The 22,295-nt window shown below is 44.5% G+C and overlaps 1 protein-coding gene across 9 annotated transcripts in view; it reads left to right on the plus strand.

Annotated features, from left to right (window-relative positions):
* The first annotated feature begins 6,022 nt into the window (after nt 1-6,022).
* LOC100350705 (olfactory receptor 7D4) overlaps nt 6,023-22,295 on the plus strand; it is an 82,993-nt gene continuing 66,720 nt past the window's right edge. For 3 of the 9 annotated variants that reach the window (XR_016223308.1, XR_016223307.1, XR_016223306.1), the window contains exons 1-3: nt 6,023-6,151; nt 8,910-9,017; nt 18,538-18,663. Coding sequence is in view for 2 of the 9 variants with exons in the window: in XM_089316345.1 (XP_089172471.1) it covers nt 13,436-14,377 (942 nt within the window). In the remaining 7 variants the exon portion in view is untranslated. Of the gene's footprint in view, nt 6,152-6,576; nt 6,887-8,909; nt 9,018-13,423; nt 15,291-15,710; nt 15,976-18,537; nt 18,664-22,295 lie in introns of those variants that run through there. The other 6 variants (XR_016223309.1, XM_089316345.1, XR_016223312.1 and 3 more) reach the window with 6 other exon arrangements.

The following is a 22,295-nucleotide window of genomic DNA, read 5'->3' on the forward strand; positions in this document are numbered from 1 at the left end:
TACAGATAACTCTTTCATCACACTGATATCATTTTGTTTGGGTAAATTTCCAAGAGTGGGATGGCTAGGTAATATTGTAGATCTTTTCTCAGATTTCTGAGAAATCTCCATACTGTGTTCCATAATGGTTGTACTAGTTTACATTCCCTCCAATAATGAGTTAGTGTACCTTTCTCTCCACATCCTCAACAGCATTTATTATTTTTGGGTTTTGGCTGATGTTCATTCTAACTGGGATGAGGTGAAACCTCATTGTGGTTTTTATTTGCATTTCTCTGATGGCCAGTGATTCTGAGCATTTGTTCATGTGTCTGTTGGCCATTTGTAAAAAATACCTGCTCATGTCCTTTGCTCATGTCTTAACTGCTTGTTTGTTTTGTTCTTGTTGAGTTTCTTGAACTCTTTATAGATTCTGTATATTATCCTTTGTCAGTTGAATAATTTGCAAATATTTTCTCCAATTGTCAGTTACCTCTTCGCTTTGTTTAGTGTTTCCTTTGTGATGCAGAAGCTTCTTAGCTTGATGTTATCCCATTTGTTCATTTTTACTTTTGTTTCCTGTGTTTCTGAATTCTTTTACAAGAAATCTTTGCCAATGCCAATGTCTTAGAGAATTCTACTGATGTTCTCTCTAGTAATTTGATGGTATCAGGTCATAGATTTAGATCCTTGATCCATTTTGAGTTGATTTTGTATAAAATGTAAGTAGGAATCTTGTTTCATTCTTCTGTATGTGTAGATCCAATTTTCCCAGCACCATTTGTTGAAGAGACTGTCTTTTCTCCAGTAATTAATGTTAGCTCCTATGTCAAAGATTAGTTGGTTGTAGATGCATGGATTAATTTCTGGGGTTTCTATTCTGTTTCATTGGTCTACAAGTCTATTTTTGTGACAGTGCTAGCTGTCAGCTGAGATTTTAAGAAGGAAGGGGCATTCCCTGTCCCACTGCAGAGCAATAAAACCAGAATCTTTGAAAGTAGGGCTTGGGCACAGTTGCAATTTAAAGTTCTTTGGGAGACCCATTTTCAGGCATGGTTAGGAAGCCCTGCACCCTGGAGCTGTTCTCTGGCCACCAAGGAAGTCTCGAAGGTATCGGGGGAGGGGTTAAACATGCATGAATGCCAAGCAATGTTGTCATTCTTGAAGAATTAGAAGGACTAGGAGAGACATAGAAAGGAACTAACCTAGCTATAGGATTCAACATTATTTCACTTAATGCACAAAATATTTATAGAGTAGCTACTACATGCCAGGCATTGTGCTGGAGACCTATGAGTGAAAAAGAGACAAAAACATTCATAGATCTCAAACGCAATGCCTTGGAGCTGCTATGATGACCAGGGTGGAGTGGGGGATAGACAATGGACTTAATAGGTAACTGTATATACTAGGAGGTAATAAGTGGAGATAGGCCATAAACTTAATAAGTAACTGTGTAGGGGCCAGTGATGTGGTGCAGTGGGTTAACGCCCTGGCCTAAAGTGCCAGCATCCCATATGGGTGCCAGTTCTAGTCCTGGCTACTCCACTTCAGATCCAGCTCTCTGCTATGGCCTGGGAAAGCAGTAGGAGATGGTCCAAGTCCTTGGGCACACACATAGGAGACCCAGAAGAAGCCCCTGGCTCCGGGCTTCGGATTGGCTTAGCTCCAGCCACTGTGGCCAATTGGGGAGTGAACTGTTGGATGGAAGACCTCTCGCTCACTTGCTCTCTCTGTAACTCTGACTTTCAAATAAATAAATAAATCTTTAAAAAAAAGTAACTGTGTATATATTAGGGATCGGTAAGTACTCTGGAAAGAGGAGAAACTAGAAGAGAATGAGGAGAGCTGGGGACTTAAGGTGGAGGATAGGATTAAATAGAGGGCTCCACATAGGTTTGGCTGAAAAGGTACATTTTGTACTAAGACTTGAAGAAGAAGGGGTAAGCCAAATAGATGACTTCTAGGGAAATAGTTTCAGGCAGAGGGAGGAGAATACATTTGGCTTCTGGGTTAAGATGCCAATTAGGATGCCTGTTTCTTACATCAGAGATATGGGTTCAATTCCCAGCTGTGGCTCCTGACTCCAGGTTCCTGTAAACGCAGACCCTAGGAGAAATCAGGTGATGGGATAACTGGATTGTGTTTCCAGCTCCTAGCAGTAGCCTGGCCCAATACTGGCTGTGGAAGGCATCTGAGGAGTGAAACAGTGGGACATATGCATCTCTTTTTTAAAAAAGATTTATTTATTTATTTATTTAAAAGGCAGAGTTACAGAGGTGGGGGTGGGGGATGTTTCCATCTGCTTGGTTCACTCCCTAAATGGTTGCAATGGCCAGAGCTGGGCTGATCCAAAGCCACGAGCCTGGAGCTTCTTCCAGGTCTCCCATGTGGGTGCAGGGGCCCAAGGACTTGGGCCGTCTTCCACTGCTTTCCCAGGGCATAGCAGAGAGCTGGATCAGAAGTGGAGCAGCTGGGACTTAAACAGGTGCCCGTATGGGATGCCAGCACTGCAGGCAGTGGCTTTACCTACTACGCCACAGCACCAGCACCCCTGTAGGCATCTTTGCTCCTGTAGCCTATTTCCTGTAGGCTAGCTTGAACACCTGTCCCCAGAAGTTTTTCATGTACTATAACTTTGACACTCCTCCAATCAAGAGCTGGCTTTATGTTCCTTCCTCCTGAATCTAAATGTGTCTAAGACAAATTAAGTCTATGTAACATCCAAGGCTAGTTCATACAGGGCAATGCTGCTTTGGCCTAATTCTCTTGGGACTCTCGCTCTCACTCTTAGAACCCAGCCACCATGCTGGGAGGAAGCCCAAGCCATCTCATAAAGATGCCCACATGGAAAAAGAATTGATAGCCAGCACTAACTTGCCAGTCATTGGACAAGTGGGCCACGTTGGGGGCCAATTTTCCAGCCTCAAATTTTCTAGCTGAGTCTGCAGAACCCTTCCTAGAAGACAGATTTGTGATCAAGACAGGAACACAGTTATGCATACACAATAATGTTTTGGTCACTGATGGGCTGCATCTATGATGGTGGTCCCAAAGATTGCATCACCTGAAGATGTCATAGCTATCTTTGTGTAAATGCACTTGAAGATGTTTGCACAAAGACAAAATTGCCTAACAATGCTTGTCCCTGCTGTGAGCCAATGAATGGCCATAAAGGAGTTTTTTGGTTTTGTTTTGAGAGAGAGAGAGAGAGCACTCCCATTCACTGGTCTCCCCAATGTCTGCAATGGCCAGAATGGGGCTAAACTAACATTGAGAGATGGGAACTCCATCCACATTCCCCATATGGGTGGCAGGGACCTAATTATTTGAGCAATCACCTGCTGCCTCCCAGGTTGCACATTAGCAGGAAGCTGGAGTCAGGAGCTGTGGATTGAATCCCGGCATTCCAATATGGGAAGCAGGCATCTAAGCAGCATCTTGGTGAGAGAAGTGTGGAGATGTTATGCTCAATTCAATTGTCCCCAAAGACCACCAAGGAGCCGATACCACTGTAAAGAGCATGAGAGTTTCATTACAGGTCCGGGCCTGGACTCTCAATCAACACCGACACAGCGGGTCTGAATTGAGAGCCCCGACCCTTCAGTTAACAGGGTTTTTATAGGGTTTGTAGAGGCATTCTATACATTATAATACCATTTAGCAAATCATCTCAATCCGTGGGAAATTCAAAGAACATCTCTTAGAATTGATTAGTGCATCCAGTGGCGCAAATGGACCTAGTAAAGGTGGTTGGATGGCTTTGGGATTGATGCCTTTTAAATTGATTGGCTGAAGCATAGAGTCCGAGCCTCTGGGGTGTACGTGCTGAACTGCAGGGTCTCAGGAAGCTATCAATCACCTTAACTGCCTGGAGAAGACACCAGGAACTCTAGGTATCTCTCCATTATCTGCTAATCTGCTGTTGCTAGGAGAGTTTATCATAAGGGGAGTTCATTTATTTACTTTTAGGAGCTTCTGGCTCAGGGTTCAGGGCCTGATCAGGCCCAAGTTACAAGATGGAGGCCTAATTTAAAATAGTTGCAACTTGATTCAGGCTCAGGTCTCACAGAGGAAGCATCTCTATAGATCTCACAACCCTAGGGTATCCTAAAGTATTATCCCTGTGTGTTTGGCTTATTTCACTGAGCATCATGGGCTCACGGTTCATCTACATTAGAGCAGGTGTCTGGATTTCCTTTCTTCTTAAGGCTGACCAGTATGCTACCACATGGATAAATCACATTTTGCTTATCCATTCATGTGCTGGTAGATACTTGGGTTGTTTCCCCATTCTTTTTTTAATAAATAAATATTTATTTATTTAAAAGGCAGGGTTACTGAGAGGGAGGGAAGGAGGGAGAAGAGAGACAGAGAGTGAGTGAGAGTGCTCCATCTGCTGGTTCTCTCCTCAGATGGCCACAAAGGCCAGGTCTGGACCAGGCTGAAGTCAGGTGCCAAGAGCTTTTTCCGGGTGGCAGGGCCCAGACACTTGGGTCATATTTCACTGCTTTTCCTAGCCCCATTCTTCTTTTTGATGTTCAAAGTGTTCCACCTCAGCTGTGGGAAACCCAGGACAGTAATTTTGAAAATTTCCTACAGTTTAGTACCCAATTAAGGATGGCTTTCCCGTTGAGAATGGACTGAGATCCTGAAACTGAACGCTGTGGCTTGGATATGGTTTGAGGTGTTCCCCAAAGGGTCACAGGTTAGGAGTGATGAGAATATTTAAGACCCACTCTTGTGTGTGTGTGTGTGTGTGTGTGTGTGTATGAGAGAGAGAGAGAGAGAGAGAGAGAGAGAGAGAGAGAGAGAGATATTTACTGGTGGTTCACTCTCAAGATACCCACAACAATCAGAGCTGGGCCCAGTGGAAACCAGGTTCCTGGAACTTCAGCAGGGTCTCCTATGTAGGTGGCAGGGGCCCAAGCAATTGGGTCACCTTCTGCTGCTTTCCAAGGTGCATTAGCAGGGAGCTGGATGAGAAGTGGAGCAGCCAGGACTTGAACTGAGGCTTCAATATGGGATGCCAGCACCGCAGGCAGCAGCTAATCTTGCTGCACCACAACACTGGCTGCCTGGACATTTTCAAATACAGGTATTGCTGTGCATTTTTACAGGTTGAGCATCCCTAACCCCCCCCCCCAAAAAAAAACCCACAAAATTCCACAGGCTCCAAAATCCAAAACTCGTTGAGCCCCAGAATGACGCCCACAAGTGGAAAATTCCACATCATGAAACTTTGTTTCATGGACAAAAAGTTATTAAAACTAGTGTACAAATCAGCTTCAGGCTGCAGGTATAAGATGTCTGTGAAGCATAAGTACTTTTGCGTTTAAAGACTTGGATCCTGGCCCTCAGATATTTCATTATCTATATGCAAACATTTCACAGGCTGAAAAACTCCCAAATCATAAAAACTTCTGATCTCCAAGCATTTTAAATAAGGAAACCAAACCTTTATTTACCGTACACACCTGGCCTTGCACTAAATAAACCACCACAATTTCTTGAGAGAGTGAGCGAGCCAGCCAGTCTCGATAATTTAACACAGCATGATTTCAAGTCTGTACCACTCCAGTGAACACGTGTGGAATCACCCCATGCTGTTCTCCATTTTATAGATGGCACTGACCAGCCTTGCCACACTGATCCAGGACTGCAAAACCATCCCCAGCCCCAGCCCCAGCCCAGGGCTCACTCCATCACACAGCAGCAACACACAGTGGGGAAACAAGTGCCATAGGTGCTCCCTCCATGGGGGTCGAACCTGCACCTCGTGGACACGGTCACAGCCTGCGCCGCCAGGCCGAGTGCGAAGGCGCAGAACACCCCCAGCCTCCACATGCGATGCACACCTCGCGCTCCCCTCAGTGGAGCTTGCCTCGTGCCTCTCGCCTTCCCTCCTCCCGCCCCTCCGTTCTCGGCTTCCCATTGGCTGCCAGCTTCCTCCTTCCGCCCTAAGTCCAGCAGGCCCTTGCCAGGGGAGAAGTCCCACCTCTATGGGGAGGCCTCTTGGCTCCTGATTGGCCCAGCTTGCAGTCAGTCAGGGTGGAAAAGGCCAGAGTTGAGGGCGGGGACTGGCAGTAGCTTCCGGTCCCGTGGTTCGGGCAGGGTGGTGGCCCGGTGGCTAGCTACGCAGGAGCTGGGGCTTCTAGCCATGGACAGTCAGGTGAGGAGCGGCCGCGCTGCCCCAGCACTGCCCACCTGTCCAGCGGGTCCTTCAGTCCCAGTCTCCACGCTGTCGCTCCGCCCCCCACCCGCCCGGCTTCGTGCTTGCCCCCAGCTTCCCAGGCTTTTCTGCGGGGGCGCGGGCGTGACCCCAGGCTGCCCAGAATGTCGCTGGGTAAGGGAAAGTGTCTCAGCCATTGACAAGATGGTCCCCCAGCTTAGCTAAACCCCTGGGAGCCCCGCAGCCTGGCACCTTCCTAGGGAGAGCCCGATCGGTTTGCTTCAGTTCCTGGGAGAGTTGAGGAAGGAGCTGGGCCGCGCTTGTCAGTCATCATGATTGATAGGGCTCTGCCTTTATTATTATTATTATTATTATTATTATTATTATTATTATTATTATTTGACAGGCAGAGTGGACAGTGAGAGAGAGAGAAAGGTCTTCCTTTGCCGTTGGTTCACCCTCCAATGGCCGCTGTGGCCGGCGCACCGCGCTGATCCCAAGCCAGGAGCCAGGTGCTTCTCCTGGTCTCCCATGCATGTGCAGGGCCCAAGCACTTGGGCCATCCTCCACTGCACTCCCTGGCCACAGCAGAGAGCTGGCCTGGAAGAGGGGCAACCGGGACAGAATCCGGCGCCCCGACCAGGACTAGAACCCGGTGTGCCGGCGCCGCAAGGTGGAGGATTAGCCTAGTGAGCCGCGGCGCCAGCTGAGGGCTCTGCTTCTTGTCCGTCTCCGGTGAGTGCTGAATGAGGACCTCTTCCTTTGAGACAGTGGCACCGGATCCATGTTATTTCATAGACAACGCCAGCAGCCATCAGGGAAGACTCGGGGTGCGGGGCCAGGGAACCTCATATCTGGCCACGTGGAGGCTGCAGCTGGGTGCCCTCCCAGCGTCCAGGGAGGCTGGAGTGAGAGGCCAGGGTGTGTGAGCGCGCAGGACGGATTCTGTCCGTCAGGGATGATGTGGGGGTTGCTGGGGGTGGGTATTTCTCGAGGACGCTCCGTATACAGCGCTCCTGTAGGAGATGCTGTGGTCGTGGTCGCCTTGAGTTCTGCGAGCTCTCCCAGGCGCGGAGCCCCCTTGTCTCTGCGGGGAGCCAGGTGTTTCCACTGGAAGGTTCCTTACTTATGTGCCTGGGATTTGCGGGCACCCTGATCTCCCATGCTGCCCCCCCCCCCCCCCCGTGCTATCCCCGACACAGTCGCCATCCCGGATGCCTGGATCCTGGCCTTATCTGGTTCTCTCCCACCTGTGGGTCTGGCCAGCTGCCCCGCATCAGTCTCTGTTGAGGTCTCCTTGCAGCGGCTTGATCTGCTCCTCCCTTTGCTGCTGTTGCTGGGTGTTTCTGTCCTCGTCTCCTGTAAGCCCTGACCCTGCTCAGGTGGCCTGATGACTTCCCTCCCCCACAGTGCCCGCGTGGCCGAGGCCGCTTGGGGTTGGTTCCCATGCCTCTGTGACTGTTCTGCGTGCGGCTTCCCAATGCCAGCCCCTGTGACCACATAGATACACGCGGTGAGCTGGTGAGGAGGGACGTCCAAAGGTGTAGGCAGGAGCTCTGGGTCCTGGGGCCGGGGAGGGTGGTGGAGCCCAGTACTGGGTGGTTTGACTGGGAAGGTGCTGTCCCTTGCGACTGCCTGGTAATGCTTGTCTGCGGCTGGAAGGCAGGGCACAGGTGGCTGCATGTTACTCTGGAACTCTTGTGTTTGACACCGGCTGTCAGGTCTGTGTCTAAGTTTGGGAGGTTTTCACCAAGCAGCGTGGATGCTTACAGGAGGCTCCCTGCCAGGGGTGTCGGCCAAGCTGGGTATTGAGGGCTGGGAAGGCTCCTGGCTGTGTGCTCAGTGGAGTGGAACCTGCCCAAGTGGCCTCCTGTCTCAGGCCCAAGTGCTGGATGCTGCATGAGGAGGCTGTGGTCCCTTGGGAACCTGTCAGCAGGGGCTGCATGCTGCCTCTGCGTTCTCCCTGGAGTCACGCCGGTGGGGCTTTGTGGATGCCTTAGAGGGCCGAGAGCGGCCTCTGTTCTGCAGAGGATGCGTGCAGCGGAAAGTGCTGGGGTTGAGGTGCCCGGGCAGGGTGGCCAGGGAGGCAGAGTGGTCTGCTGAGTGACACTCAGTTCCAAGGACCTGGGCTGAACCTGGCGCCTCTCCTGACCTGCGCTGGCCCTTGCCCGTGCTGCTTCGCAGCTCAGTCTCACAGCCTTGATTTCCTCATATGCAAAGTGAGGGGATGGCACAGTTCCACCCTGTGAGGCCTTATAGGGACCCCAGCTGCAGGCCAGGAGGAGGCATGAGAGTGGCACAGATGGGCGGCATGCAGCCCAGTGGTTCTGTAATGAAAAATGCCAAGAACACAGAGTGTGGTACAGATGATGGGGGTGCTTTAACCTTGAGTGGTCAGGGAAGGCTTCCCTGCGGGGGTGACAGTTGCACTGAGGGTCTGTGATGAGCGGGGCCGGTGTGGGAATCTATAGGAACTGCAGAGGCAGGAATGAGGCCTCCATGGAGGCTGTGCGAGTAGAACAGAGGATGAGGGATGAACAGGAGGAAGCTAATTTTCTTTATTCTTCTATTGATGGACATCTGGGTTGATTCCACATCTTAGTTATTGTGAATTAAGCTGCAATAAACTTGGGGTTCAGATAACTCTTTCATATGCTTATTTCATTTCCCATGGGTATATTTCCAGGAGTGGGATGGCTGGGTCATATGGTAGGTCTATATTCAGATTTCTGAGGTATCTCCATATTGTCTTCCACAGTGGCTGCACCAATTTATATTCCAACCAACAGTGGACCAGGGTACCTTTTTCCCCAAATCACCCACAACATTTGTTTGTTGATTTCTGTATGAGAGCATTCTAATTGGGGTAAGATGATTTTCATTTGAATTTCCCTTATTGCTAGTGATCCTGAGCATGTTTTCATATGTCTGTTGGCCATTTGAATTTCTTCTTTTGAAAAATGCTTGTCACCGGCACTGCAACTCAATAGACTAATCCTCCTCCTGCAGTGCCGGCACACCAGGTTCTAGTCCCAGTTGGAGCATAGGATTCTGTCCTGGTTGCTCCTCTTCCAGTCCACCTCTCTGCTGTGGCCAGGGAGTTCAGTGGAGGATGGCCCAAGTGCTTGGGCCCTGCACCCACATGGGAGACCAGGAGAAGCACCTGGCTCCTGGCTTCGGAGCAGCGTGGTACACTGGCCACAGCGGCCACTGGGGGTGGTGGTGAACCAACGGAAAAGGAAGACCTTTCTCTCTGTCTCTCTCTCTCACTGTCCACTCTGCCTGTCAAAAAAAAAAAATTTTTTTGCCTGTTTAAGTTCTTTGCCCCATTTCTTTGTTTGGTTGTTCTTGAGTTTCTTGAGCTCTGTGTAGATTCTGGATATTAATGCTTTATCAGTTCCATAGTTTGCTAACATTTTCTCCCATTCTGTTGATTGCCTTTTCACTTTGCTGAATGTTTGTTTTGCAGTGTAAAAGCTTCTCTGCTTGATGTAATCCCAGTTGTCTATTTTGGCTTTGATTGCTTGTACTTCTAGGGCCTTTCCCAAGAATTTTTTTGCCTGTGCCAATGTTTACAGAATTTCCCTAATTTCTCTAGTAGTTTGATGGTATTTGCTTGTAGATTTATGTCTTTGATCCTTTATAAGTTGATTTTTGTGTAAAGTATATGGAAGGGTGTCTCATTTCATATTTCTGCTCACTGAGATCCAATTTCCACAGCACTGTTTGTTGAAGTGACTATTCTTGCTCCAGGGATTGATTTTAGCTCCTTTATCAATGATTAATTGGTTGTAGATTTGTGAATTGATTTCTGGAGTTTCTATTCTGTTCTGTTGGTCTACATGTCTATTTTTCACCAGTACCAGGCTGTTTTGATTATAATTAACCAATCTTCTAATTTCATTTGTCTGTTAACTTTTTTTTTTGGAAAGTATAGGGCAAGAGGGCGTGTAGTGCTATCTGCTATTTCATCCCCCAAATGCCCACAATCAATTCTCCATTTTTGTTTCCTTTGGTCTCTTTAATTTGCTTTATATAAATGTCTTTAAATTTTAGAAGTTTACAAAGCATTTTATTTTATTATTCATGAAGATATATTATGTTTTTTTGAAACTAAAAAATGTTTAAATAAATATAGAGGGAACAGATTTCATATATATATATTTTTTTTGGACAGGCAGAGTGGACAGAGAGAGAGAGAGAAAGTCTTCCTTTGCTGTTTGGCTCATCCCCCAGTGGCCGCTGTGGCCAGCACACCGCGCTGATCCAAAGCCAGGAGCCAGGTGCCTCTCCTGGTCTCCCATGTGGGTTCAGGGCCCAAGGACCTGGGCCGTCTTCTACTGCCTTCCCGGGCCACAGCAGAGAGGTGGACTGGAAGAGGAGCAACCAGGACAGAATCCTAAGCCCTGACTGGGACTAGATCCCGGGGTGCCAGCACCGCAGGCAGAGGATTAGCCTAGTGAGCCGTGGCGCCGGCCCATATATTTCTTATATGCAGTTTTTATGGGCATAATGGTGTATCACATCCTACCCTTGCTGCCCTCCTCACTCCCACCCTCAAAGCTTCTTTTCTTATTTTTAATTTTTACCATGACATACTTTCAATTTCGTTTATAATCACAAGCTTAACCCTCCATTAAATACTGAATTCAATAAGTAGTAGGTAGAAAAACCACTATTCTTCAAGAATATAGATAAGGGCTATAAATAATAATCAACTATCAAAATGTCATGTTCATTCATATACATTGTATATTTTTGTGCTCTGTATGTTAATTACCACTAATCAGGGAAAACATATTTTTGGGGGACTGGCTTATTTTTTTTATTCAAAGTAACATTCTGTTTTTGAAATTTGTCTCACAAAAAGATAAGAAAAGGTTAATTGTGATGAATCCCCATACCACAAAATATGCAACCATTAATATTTGGGTATTTCTATATGTATGTTTAATTTTAAGAGTGTTTGGGGGCTGGTGCTGTGGCTCACTTGGTTAATCCTCTGCCTGCAGTGCCAGCATCCCATATGGGTGCCGGTTCCAGTCCCGGTTGCTCCTCTTTTAGTTCAGCTCTCTGCAGTGGCCCCAGAAAATCAGTGGAGGATGGCCCGGGTGCTTGGGCCGCTGTACCTGCATGGGAGACCTGGAGGAGGCTTCTGGCTATAAGAGAGTATGTAGTGTATTATAATACATATGCCTACCCCTATTTCTTGGAAACACCAAATATTAACATTTAAAATGTATTTGCTTTCAGTGTTTTTCTTATTTATGCGTTTATGTAAAAATTACATTGATGGCATTGTATGTATATAGTTGTATATGTCATTTATCCTTATTTTTGAAGTACTACAACTATAAAACAGAGATAAAGCCAACATCAACTTTGACCTAGAACTCTACTTACATTCATAATTATATCTACTTTGATGCTATTAATTATATTAACTTGACATTCATAAAATCCTCAGTATTCTTCAAGGAACACATACCACAGTGAGGTGTTTACTGTGGTTGGTTCCTTGTGGAATTCACACTTTATCTCATGGACATCTTCTGGTGTTTAAATCAAATCAAAGGAAGAAAAATGTTTCTTCTCCAGGGAAACGAACCCAGCTCCCCTTGCTGATTTTCCTAGAAAGAAAATGATCTAAAACTTTTCCTTCTACTCTCTTTTTGTTAAGCCAACAGAGCCTAACTGTTTCAAGATTGGGAAGATAATAGAACAATTTATTTAACAAGGACCTCTGAGATTTCAACCCTTGAGTTGACAGAACTTTTAAACATGCCCCTGTTGTTTCTCACCTGTAATTAATGGCTCCCCGCTTGCTGAAAGCCCAGCTGCACTTCACAGGGACACTCTGGGAGATGAGAAAGCTTTAGTGGTCACCATTGGAGAGTCTTGTTTTCCAGTGAGGGCTACTGGGGTAAGAAACGAGAGTGAGTGGAGTGTAGGCTTTATGTCTAGAATAACAGGACTAGCACAGGCCTATTATGGATGTATTTTAGTTTCTACTGAAATCAGCCCTTCTAGTTATTATGGTCTTTCCTTTCCTAGAACTTGTGTCCACTAAGAGTTACAAATGATCATTCCCTGAATGTGATGTTTTCTGGAGAGTCTCCACAGCTTCTTTGCTTCCCCCTATAAATTGTGGGCTCCTCTTCATTTAACCACTCACTGAGCATGTCTTGTGCATGAGTATTATCTCTGATGTTGTTAACGTGATCGGCATTTTCTTTGATGATTTACCTGTTTTTCCCCACAGATCTCATTTACAGATATCACTGAATACTTCTATATTGTTGTTGCTGTTAATTACTGTTGCACATATATTACCATGAAGGCGGTGTGGGAACTACCAAGCAAAGAACATGAAATGTTTTCAAATGTTTTGTGAAATAACCTTAAAGAAAATAGTCATTTATGAGCATAAATTCAAGTTGGAGAAGTAGAACTAGTAAGCAGGTGATAAAGGAGAGAGAGGATTGGCACATAAAAGAAGTTGAGGTAATTATGCACATCGACGGGGGCCAGTGCAGTGGCATACTAGGTTATGTTTCCGGCTTCATTGCTGGCATCCCAGCTGTTCCTCTTCTGATCCAGCTGTCTGCTTGTGGCCTGGAAGGCAGTGGAAGATGGCCCAAGTGCTTTAGCCCCTGCAACTGTGTGGGAAAGCCAGTAGAAATTCCTGGCTCCAGGCCGGTGCTGTGGCTCAGTAGGCTAATCCTCCACCTGTGGTGCCGGCACTCCTGGTTCTAGTCCCAGTCAGGGCGCCAGATTCTGTCCCGGTTGCCCCTCTTCCAGTCCACCTCTCTGCTGTGGCCCGGGAGTGCAGTGGAGGATGACCCAAGTCCTTAGGCCCTGCACCCGCATGGGAGACCAGGAGAAGCACCTGGCTCCTGGCTTTGGATCAGCGTGGTGTGCCGGCCACAGCACACACTGTCCACTCTGCCTGTCAAAAAAAAAAAAAAAATTCCTGGCTTCGCGACTCAGATCGGCTCATCTTCCAGCGAGTGTGGCCATCTGGGGAGTGAACCAGTGGATGGAAGACCCCTCTCTCTGTCTCTCACTCTCGCTTTCTGTAACTCTACTTCTCAAATAAATAACAAGTGTTTTATAAAAAATTGTGCACTTTTATAGGGGAAATGAGCTAACAATTGATAGGAATCATGTCACAACTCAATAGAGAATGACAGACATCTACCCTAGGGTAGTGTAGTGATGAGGTTCCAAGTGGCTGTTGATTGAATACTAATGTTGCCTCCTTCCCCAAAGGTACACAGCTCCATGGAAGTAGAAAACCACACAGGAGAATCACAGTTCCTCCTCCTGGGCCTCTCAGATGATCCTGAGCTGCAGCCACTGATCTTTGGGTTGTTTCTGTCCATGTACACGGTCACAGTGCTTGGGAATGTGCTCATCATCTTGGCCACCATCTCTGCCTCCCACCTCCACACCCCCATGTACTTCTTCCTCTGCAACCTGTCCTTTGTTGACATCTGTTTTGTCTCCACCACAGTCCCAAAGATGCTGGTGAACATCCAGGCACACAGCAAGGACATCACCTACATAGAATGTCTCATCCAGGTGTATTTTTTTATCATATTTATTGCTATGGATCATTTCCTACTGACCATCATGGCCTATGACCGGTTTGTGGCCATCTGCCACCCTCTACAGTACACAGTAGTCATGAACCCCCGCCTCTGTGTCTTCCTGGTTCTGATGTCGTGGTGCTTCCTTTCCTGGGTCTCCCTGCTTCACCTTCTGCTGCTGATGAGGCTGACTTTCTCTACTGGCACTGAGATCCCCCACTTCTTCTGTGAACTGGCTCAGCTTCTCAAGGTGGCCAGCTCTGATACCTTCATCAATGACATCACCTTGTATGTGGCAACTGCCCTGCTGGGCTTGTTTCCTGCCGCCGGGATCCTCTTCTCTTACTCTCAGATTTTCTCCTCCTTAATGAGGATGTCCTCTGCTGTGAGCAAGTACAGAGCATTTTCTACCTGTAGTTCTCACCTCTCTGTGGTCTCCTTGTTCTATGGAACAGGACTTGGGGTGTACTTCAGTCCTGCCATGCCACAGTCTTATATGAGAAGTTCAACTGCTTCGGTGATGTACACTGTGGTCACCCCGATGCTGAACCCCTTCATCTACAGCCTGAGGAACAAGGATGTGAAGGGGGCCCTGGGCCAGCTCCTCAGCAGAGCAGTCCCTTGTGTTTGGTGAATCACTGACCTAAGGACTCAGTGTGTTGTAGCCGCTACAGAAAATGCTGTGAATTTCAATATGCTGGCTCTTTTTCTCCCCTCAAGTATATACTAAATTTATTTCTGTTCCCAAAGCATATCTGTATTGATTGTGTATGTGTTTACATTTTCCTCTTCTCAACAACTCCCTCCGTACATCTGTCTCATTTTTTTTTCCTTATACATGATGCTTTTAAGTTCCATGTTTGGTTGTTCATCTTCCGGAAATTTCTGGTTATTTCTAACTATCCTTTACAGCACTTGTTTCACAAGTGCTCACATGATTTCTTCCCAACTTATGCTGTTAGTATGTTTTTGATTTGAATTTCCCTCATGGCTAGTGATGTTGAGCATTGTTGGCCACTGGTATTTCTTCTTTTGAGAAGTGTCTATTCAGATTCTTTGGCCATTTCCTAATGGATCTGCAATTAGAAGCAATATATCTAGTATTCCACCACACACTAGGGTGACTGTATTTCACAGTCATGTGTTACATGCCTTATAAAGAACTGGAAGGGAGAAGCTGATTGACTCCTAACACAATGAATAGATAAGGAAATTGAAGCAATAGTGAGCTGCTTCTATCAATTTGTGCTGTATATAGTTAATGAGTACTCAGTGCTCCATAAAACAGTGTAGACATTGGAGTGGGTATTGTGGAGTGACAGGTTAAGCTGCTGCTTGGGGCAGCCATATTCCATACTGAAGTGTCATTCAAGTCCCAAATCCTCTGCTTCTGATCCAGCTTCCTGATGATGCATTGGGAAGGTAGCAGGTGATGGTTCAAATGCATGGATCCCTGCCATACATATGGGAGACCAAGATGGATGTGTAGGATCTGGCTTTGGCCTGGCCCCTCCTGCCTGTTGTAGGTATTTGGAAATTGAATAGTGGATGGCAGATTCCTGTCTCTTTGTATCTCCCTTTCTGTGTCATTTTGCCTTTCCAATAAAGAAATAAATAAATCTTTAAAACTTTGTGTTGCATGCTAATATGTGTTGCATGTTTTAAGGAAAAAAATCATTCTCTTGATTTTAAATTTTATCTTGGCAAAAAGTTAATATTTGAGGTAATGGTTGTGTGAATTTCTCTGATTACATAATTTTGCAATATATACATATATTAAAACATCACATTGTACTTCATTAATATATAATCATTTTTCATCTAAAAAGATACTTTCAAACATTTCTCTTAAATGCTAATTTTTATAACATTAGTTTGATTGTGCTCTTATTTTCCCTGAAATAATGAAATGAAAATAATCTGATAGTCAATGATGAGTTTTTTTTTTTTTTATTTGACAGATAGAGTTAGAGAGAGAGAGAGAGAGACAAAGGTCTTCCTTCCGTTGGTTCACTCCCCAAATGGCCGCCACGGCCAGCACTGGGCCGGTCTGGAGCCAGGATCCAGGTGCTTCTTCCTGCTCTTTCATGTGGGTGCAGGGGCCCAAGCACCTGGGCCATCCTCCACTGCCTTCCCAGGCTACAGCAGAGAGCTGGACTGGAAGAGGAACAACCAGGACTAGAACCCAGCGCCCATATGGGATGGCTGTGCTGCAGGCTGAGGATTAACCAAGTAAGCCATGTCGCCGGCCCCACAGATGAGTTTTTACCATATCAGGGCTGTGCTTTTGGTGTATGTCCTCTTGTGTGAGTCTATTGGGATATTGTCTCTCACCCACCCTATATATTGGAGGAGAAAGCTGAGATAGAGATGGACAACAAACAGCAGTCTGGCACTAGGAATGGCCGTACTCCTAACTGTGCTTCCTACTTTCTCTAGCACAGTCACAGTGCTGTTCAACACAAAAGCCAGCATCTAACTGCAGAAACTGTTCTCAGATGATCAGTGGTGCCGTACTGCCTATGCTAACTCTGAATTGTTGCTTCACCCTTTGTGGTCCTTAATTTTTTCCTTTCTCACTCTCCTTCCTTGTTTATACCCTTTCCTACATCTTTTCGGCTGTTGTATTCGTTACTGCTAACCCACTTTGGTCATCTCCTTGACTGAATACTATTCCACTGGATTATATACATGTTGTATATCCCTTCATCCTTTGATTGACATTTGGGTTATTTCCATCTTTTGACTTTAGTGAGTAGTGCTTCAGTGGACACGCATGCACATTTCAGGATTGCTTTTTGATTATTTTTGGCAAATATCTAGGAGTTTGACTTTTGGGCTGAGACATCGTAAAACTGTTTTTCCTGATAACTGGCACATTTTACATTCTCAGGAATATATCAGGGTTCTAATATCATGGTATCCTTCCCAATACCTTTTATTTTTCTCTTTTGTAGGAAAATGATAGCCTCCTATGGAGTGTGAAATGTTAACTCATTGTGCTTTTGATTTGAATTCCCTAGTGGCTGTGCATCTTTTTCTGTGCTTGTTGGCAGTGTGTCTGTCTGCTTTGGAGAAATGACTTTCCAAGTATTTGCTCATCTTTGTGTGTGTGTGTAGTATGCTTGTTTCTGACATGTAAGAAGTCTTGATATATTCTGGATATTTGACCCAATCTGAAATGTATGAGTAAGTTTTGCAAATAGTTTCTCCATTCTGTGTGACATCTTTCTGTCTTTCAAGTATACCATGCATTGTAATTGACTACACTCATCAAGGCATATGATAGATATCTTGGATGTATTCCTCCTACCTAGTATGCATTTTGTGTCCTTTTACCAACCCACAGACTCATGTCATCATTTATTTCCAGTGATTTTAACTTTTTGAGTTCCACATATAGGTAAGTTCATGCAGTATCTGTCTTCCTATGCCTGGCCCATTTCCTTCTCCCCTCCCCTCCCCTCCCCTCCCCTCCCCTCTCCTCTCCTCAGTTCAACGGTAGAGATCTGGTACTTGGGCATCTTCTGCTGTTTTCCCTGGCTTATTGGCAGGGATTTGATGTGGAGTACCTGGGTCTTGAATAAGTGCTTATTCAGAATGCCAGCTTTGCACACACCAGCTCAACCCACTGTGCCACATGTTGGCCTCAACACTTTAAGGTCTTAAATTTAAGTGATTTATCCATTTCAAGTTGATGTTTTGTGTGTGCACACATGAGTGTTTGCATACATATGTGTGTACTGTGTGAGATGAGGGCCTAGTTTTATTCTTCTGCATATGGATATCAAGTAATCGCAATATTAATAAACTTCACTGAATTTATAGACTGCAGAAGATCATTTCTCTGAGTAGTATTTTTTGTTATGCTGAGATTTCTTAAAGCTATAAGAAAGTATATAGAGTAATATCATAAGTATTCATATCCCTATCACTTGGAAATACCAAATATTAACATTTAAATGATATTTGGTTTCAGTTGTTTTCTTATTTATGTGCTTATGTAAAAATTACATTGATGGTATTTTGTGTATGTGGTGTCTATATGATACGTATCCTTTTCCTAAGTTCAACAAATTTAAAACAGATAGAAAGCCAACATCAACGTTGACTGTACTTACAGTTACATTACTAGCTACTTTGACACTATTAATTATGATGAATTTAATATAATATATATCATATAAGCCATAAAGTCTTCAGTATCCTTCAAGAAAAGCATATCGCAGTGAGATGTATACTGTGGTTGGTTCCTTGTGGAATTCACACTTTACCTAGTGGACATATTCCAATGTTTCAATCAAATCAAAGTAAAGAGTTTCTTCTTTTAGGAAATAAACCCAGCTACTCCTTCTGATTTTCCTAGAAAGAAACAAAGCACTCTAAACATTTTTTTCTGCTATCTTTGTGGTATCCCAACAAGCCTAATCATTTGGAGTTTGGGAAGACAATATAACAATTTACTTAACAAGGTGCTCTGAGAATTCAACCCTTGAGAGGACAGAAACTTTAAATGTGCCCCTGTTGTCCCTCATCTGTAATTCTCAGATTTCTGACCATTTGAAAACCCAGCTGGACCTGACAGGGCTACTTTGGGAGATGTGAAAGCTTCAGAGAGTCTTGTGTTCCAGTGAGGGCTTATATGGTAAGCAGTGAAAGAGGAAAATTGGGCAGTAGGGCTTGGGACTCAAATATTGGGACTAGCATAGGCCCATTTGAGTTGTATTTTAGTTTCTACTTGAATCGGTCTTTCCAGTTCTATGTTTTTTTCTTTCCTTTCTTTCTGGAATCTAGAACCTGTGTCCAATAAGTTACCAATGACCTGAACGTGATGTTTTCTGGAGAGTCCACAGCTTCTCTACTTCCTCCTCTAAATTGTGGATTCCACTTCATTTAATACTCACTGAACATGTGTTGTACGTGAGTATTGTCTTTGATGTTGTTAATGTGATTGGAGTTTTCTTTGATAATTTACCTGTTCTATTACTGAATACTTCTATATTGTTGTTACTGTTATGATCACTGTTATTTTTTTCATAACAGTGTCCAGAATACAATAAAACAATGTGATTATTTCAGACACTTGGTTTTAGGCCAATTTCTCTTTCTCAGTTTACCAATCCCTAAATGTTTAGAAGAGTGTTCAATGACTGGATTTAGGGTACACTGTCTTGAACTGTTCACAAATAGTTGATGTTTTTCTTTGTCTCAATCTTATTGGATGTTCAGCATTCATACTTGTTAATCTTCTGCAATGTAACGGGGACAAATGAGGCATATAGTCGCCTCAGAACCAGAGATGAATTTATCAGCGGGAGAGGGATATCACGAAAGTACCGGATACTCCATTGTGGGCCTCATACTCTGTGTTCTTCCCAACCCTGGTCCTCCACTTTCTATTATACTTGCACCTCAAGTCTCTTCTGATACCAAGCTTACTCTCCAATGAGGCAATGGTGCATTGTTTTCCTCAATCTGGAGTGTTTCATTTTTTCTCACTTCCCCTCATTATGAACCTGTCTCTCCTTTCTTAGCTCTACTATTCCTATGAAAGAGAACTCTCTCCTACTCACCATTCCAGGATAAATTAGTACTTCGATTTTTTGTCTGTCCTTAGTTAACATTCTTAGGCATCCATGCTACTGAATGCTTTTCTATCATGCAAAATGTAAAGATTTATTTTCATATCCTAAATTTGCCTTGTCATCTTTCTTAGATGATTTTATTTCTCTAAAATTTGGATCTTTAAAACAAAATTCATCCAGTATATATTTTTTCCTGTTAATCTGCTGATTTTAATAGAATGTATTTGTTTTTTTAAATGTTATCAGAATTTTTTTTTTACCTAGAAACCTTTTATTTAAAGTATACAAACTTCTTGCATTTCATAAATACAATTTTAGGAACATAGTGATTCTTTCCACCCTACCCAACCTCCCACCTGCAGCCCCACGCTCTTCCTCCTCCCTCTCCTGTTCCATTCTTATTTTTTACTAGGACCTATTATCAATTGACTTTATACACAGGAGATTAACTCTATACTATTAAAGAGTTCAGGGCTGGCACCCTGGATCACTTGGTTAATTCTCCGCCTGCAGCACCAGCATCCCATTTGGGCACCGGGTTCTAGTCCGCATGCTCCTCTTCCAGTCCAGCTCTCTGCTGTGGCCCCAGAGGGCAGTGGAGGATGGCCCAAGTGCTTGGGCCCCTGTACCCGCATGGGAGACCAGGAGGAAGCACCTGGCTCCTGGCTTTGGATCGGTGCCATTGGGGGAGTGAACCAATGGAAGGAAGACCTTTGTCTCTCTCTCTCTCACTGTCTGTAACTCTACCTGTCAGATAAATAAATGAAAAAAAAAAGAGTGCAACACATAGTATGAAAAAAGAAACTGTTCCACAATGGTTGAGACAAGGGCTGTTCAAAGTCGTTGCATCTCAAAGTGTCAATTTCACTTCCATACATCACCTTTTAGGGGCTCTCTTAGTTACCATAGGTCAGGGAGAACACATGGTATTTGTCCTTTGGGGTGGCTTTTTCACTTAAGTATAATGTTTTCCAGTTGCATCCATTTTGTTGCAAATGACAGGATTTCATTTTTACAGCTGTGTAGTATTCCATAGTGTACATATCCCATCATTTCCTTATCCAGTTTTCAGTTGACAGACATTTGGGTTGATTCAATATATTAGCTATTGTGAATTGAGCTTCAGTGTACGTGGGGGTATAGATAACTCTTTCATATGCTGATTTTATTTCCCTTGGATTTATTCCCAGGAGTGGGTTGACTGGGTCCTATGGTAGGTCTGTATTCAGATTTCTGAGGTCTCTCCATCTGTCTTCCACAGTGGTTCTATCAGTTTAGATTCCCATCAACAGTGGACCAGACTACCTTTTTCCCCACATCCTCACCAGCATTTGTTGATTGTTGATTTCTGTAGAAAGCAATTCTAACAGGGGAGAGGTGAAGCCTCATTATGGTTTTTATTTACATTTCTCTGATGGCTAGTGATCCTGACCATTTTTTCATGTATCTGTTGGCCATTTGGATATCCTTTTTTGAAAAATGCCTGTTGAAATCCTTTGCCCATTTCTTAACTGGACTGTTTTTTGTTGTTGAGTTTCTTGAGCTCTTTATAGACTCTGGATATTAACACTTTAAGTAGAATGTGTCTGGGGGTCTGCGCTGGGACGTAGTGGGTAAAGCCACTGCCTGTGGTACTGTTATCCCATATGGGCGCCAGTCAGGACCCAGATGCTCCACTTCTAATCCAGATCTCTGCTTTAGCCTGGGAAGCAGTAGAGGATGGCTCAGGTCCTTGAGCCCCTGCACCCACGTGGGAGACCTGGAAGAAGCTCCTGGCTTCAGATTGGCATGGCTCCAGCTGTACTAGCCAGTTGGGGAGTGAACCAGCAGATGGAAGACCTATCTCTCTCTCTCTCTCTCTCTGCCTCTCCTTTTTTCTCTGTGTAACTCTGCCTTTCACATAAATGGATAAATCTTTAAAAGAAATACATTGTTTTAAAAAAGTAATGCATTTGTACTTGAGAGTATGCATTTATGGGTACACAGACATACATCCCTTACATTTTATGTCATTGACTGTGTGTTTTTGTGTCCTTCTCTCCTTGATGTTGTCCCATGCCTTTTCTTCTTCTTAAAAGAATTAACCTGGCAGACATTCTGTCTAAGAAGGAGCCAGGGGGATCTTCATGAAATAGAAGTGCTGTACAGCAGTCAAAAGAGGTCGTAGAACTATTGTATTAACATGATCAGAATTCCATTCTTGATGGCTGACCCAATTCAAGTGCCAAATGTATCCATACAAGAAATATTTATTGTGATGTTAAAAGTTCTCATTTTTGAAATGCTCACTGTATGTCATAAGAATCCCAATAGCAAAATCACATGCATCATCTAAATTAATTTTGCTACATATACTATCTTACTATACCTGGAGAGACTTATGTATCTGAAATTATTATCACAAAAGGACGAGTTTAGGGGCTGGCATTGTGGCATAGTCGGTAAAGCTGCCATCTGCAACACTGGCATCGCATATGGGTGCTGTTTTTGTGTCTGGTTGTTCCACTTTCAATCCAGCTTCATGCTAATGTACCTTTAAAAGTAGTGGAATATTGCCCAAGTGCTTGGGCCACTGCCACACCTGTGTGAGTCTGGATGAAGCTCCTTTTTCAAGCCTAGCACAGCCCTTGCCATTCATGCCATCTGGGTAGTGAGCCAGTGCATGGGAGGTTGACACATCTCTCTCTCTCTCCCCCCACCCTGCCTTCCAAATAAAATAATTTTTTAAAACAGGAAGAGTTTAAAGTGTTAATAATGACATCTAATACTCATTGATTCTTACTGTTTACCGAGACATTTTTACACTTCACAAGGAGATAGTAGTAATAACCACATTTTTTAGAAGGAAAAGCATAAGACACTGAGAGTGGACTTCTATATCACTAGGAAGAATCAGCACAAGATAAAGGTTATTTGAGTTGAAAGCCATGCTTTAATTACCATTGCATAGATATTAGAATGTTGGAA

Source organism: Oryctolagus cuniculus, chromosome 16 (assembly GCF_051225735.1).
Source record: "Oryctolagus cuniculus isolate XC-2025 breed Fujian yellow rabbit chromosome 16, ASM5122573v1, whole genome shotgun sequence".
Classification (NCBI taxonomy): Eukaryota; Metazoa; Chordata; class Mammalia; order Lagomorpha; family Leporidae; genus Oryctolagus; species Oryctolagus cuniculus.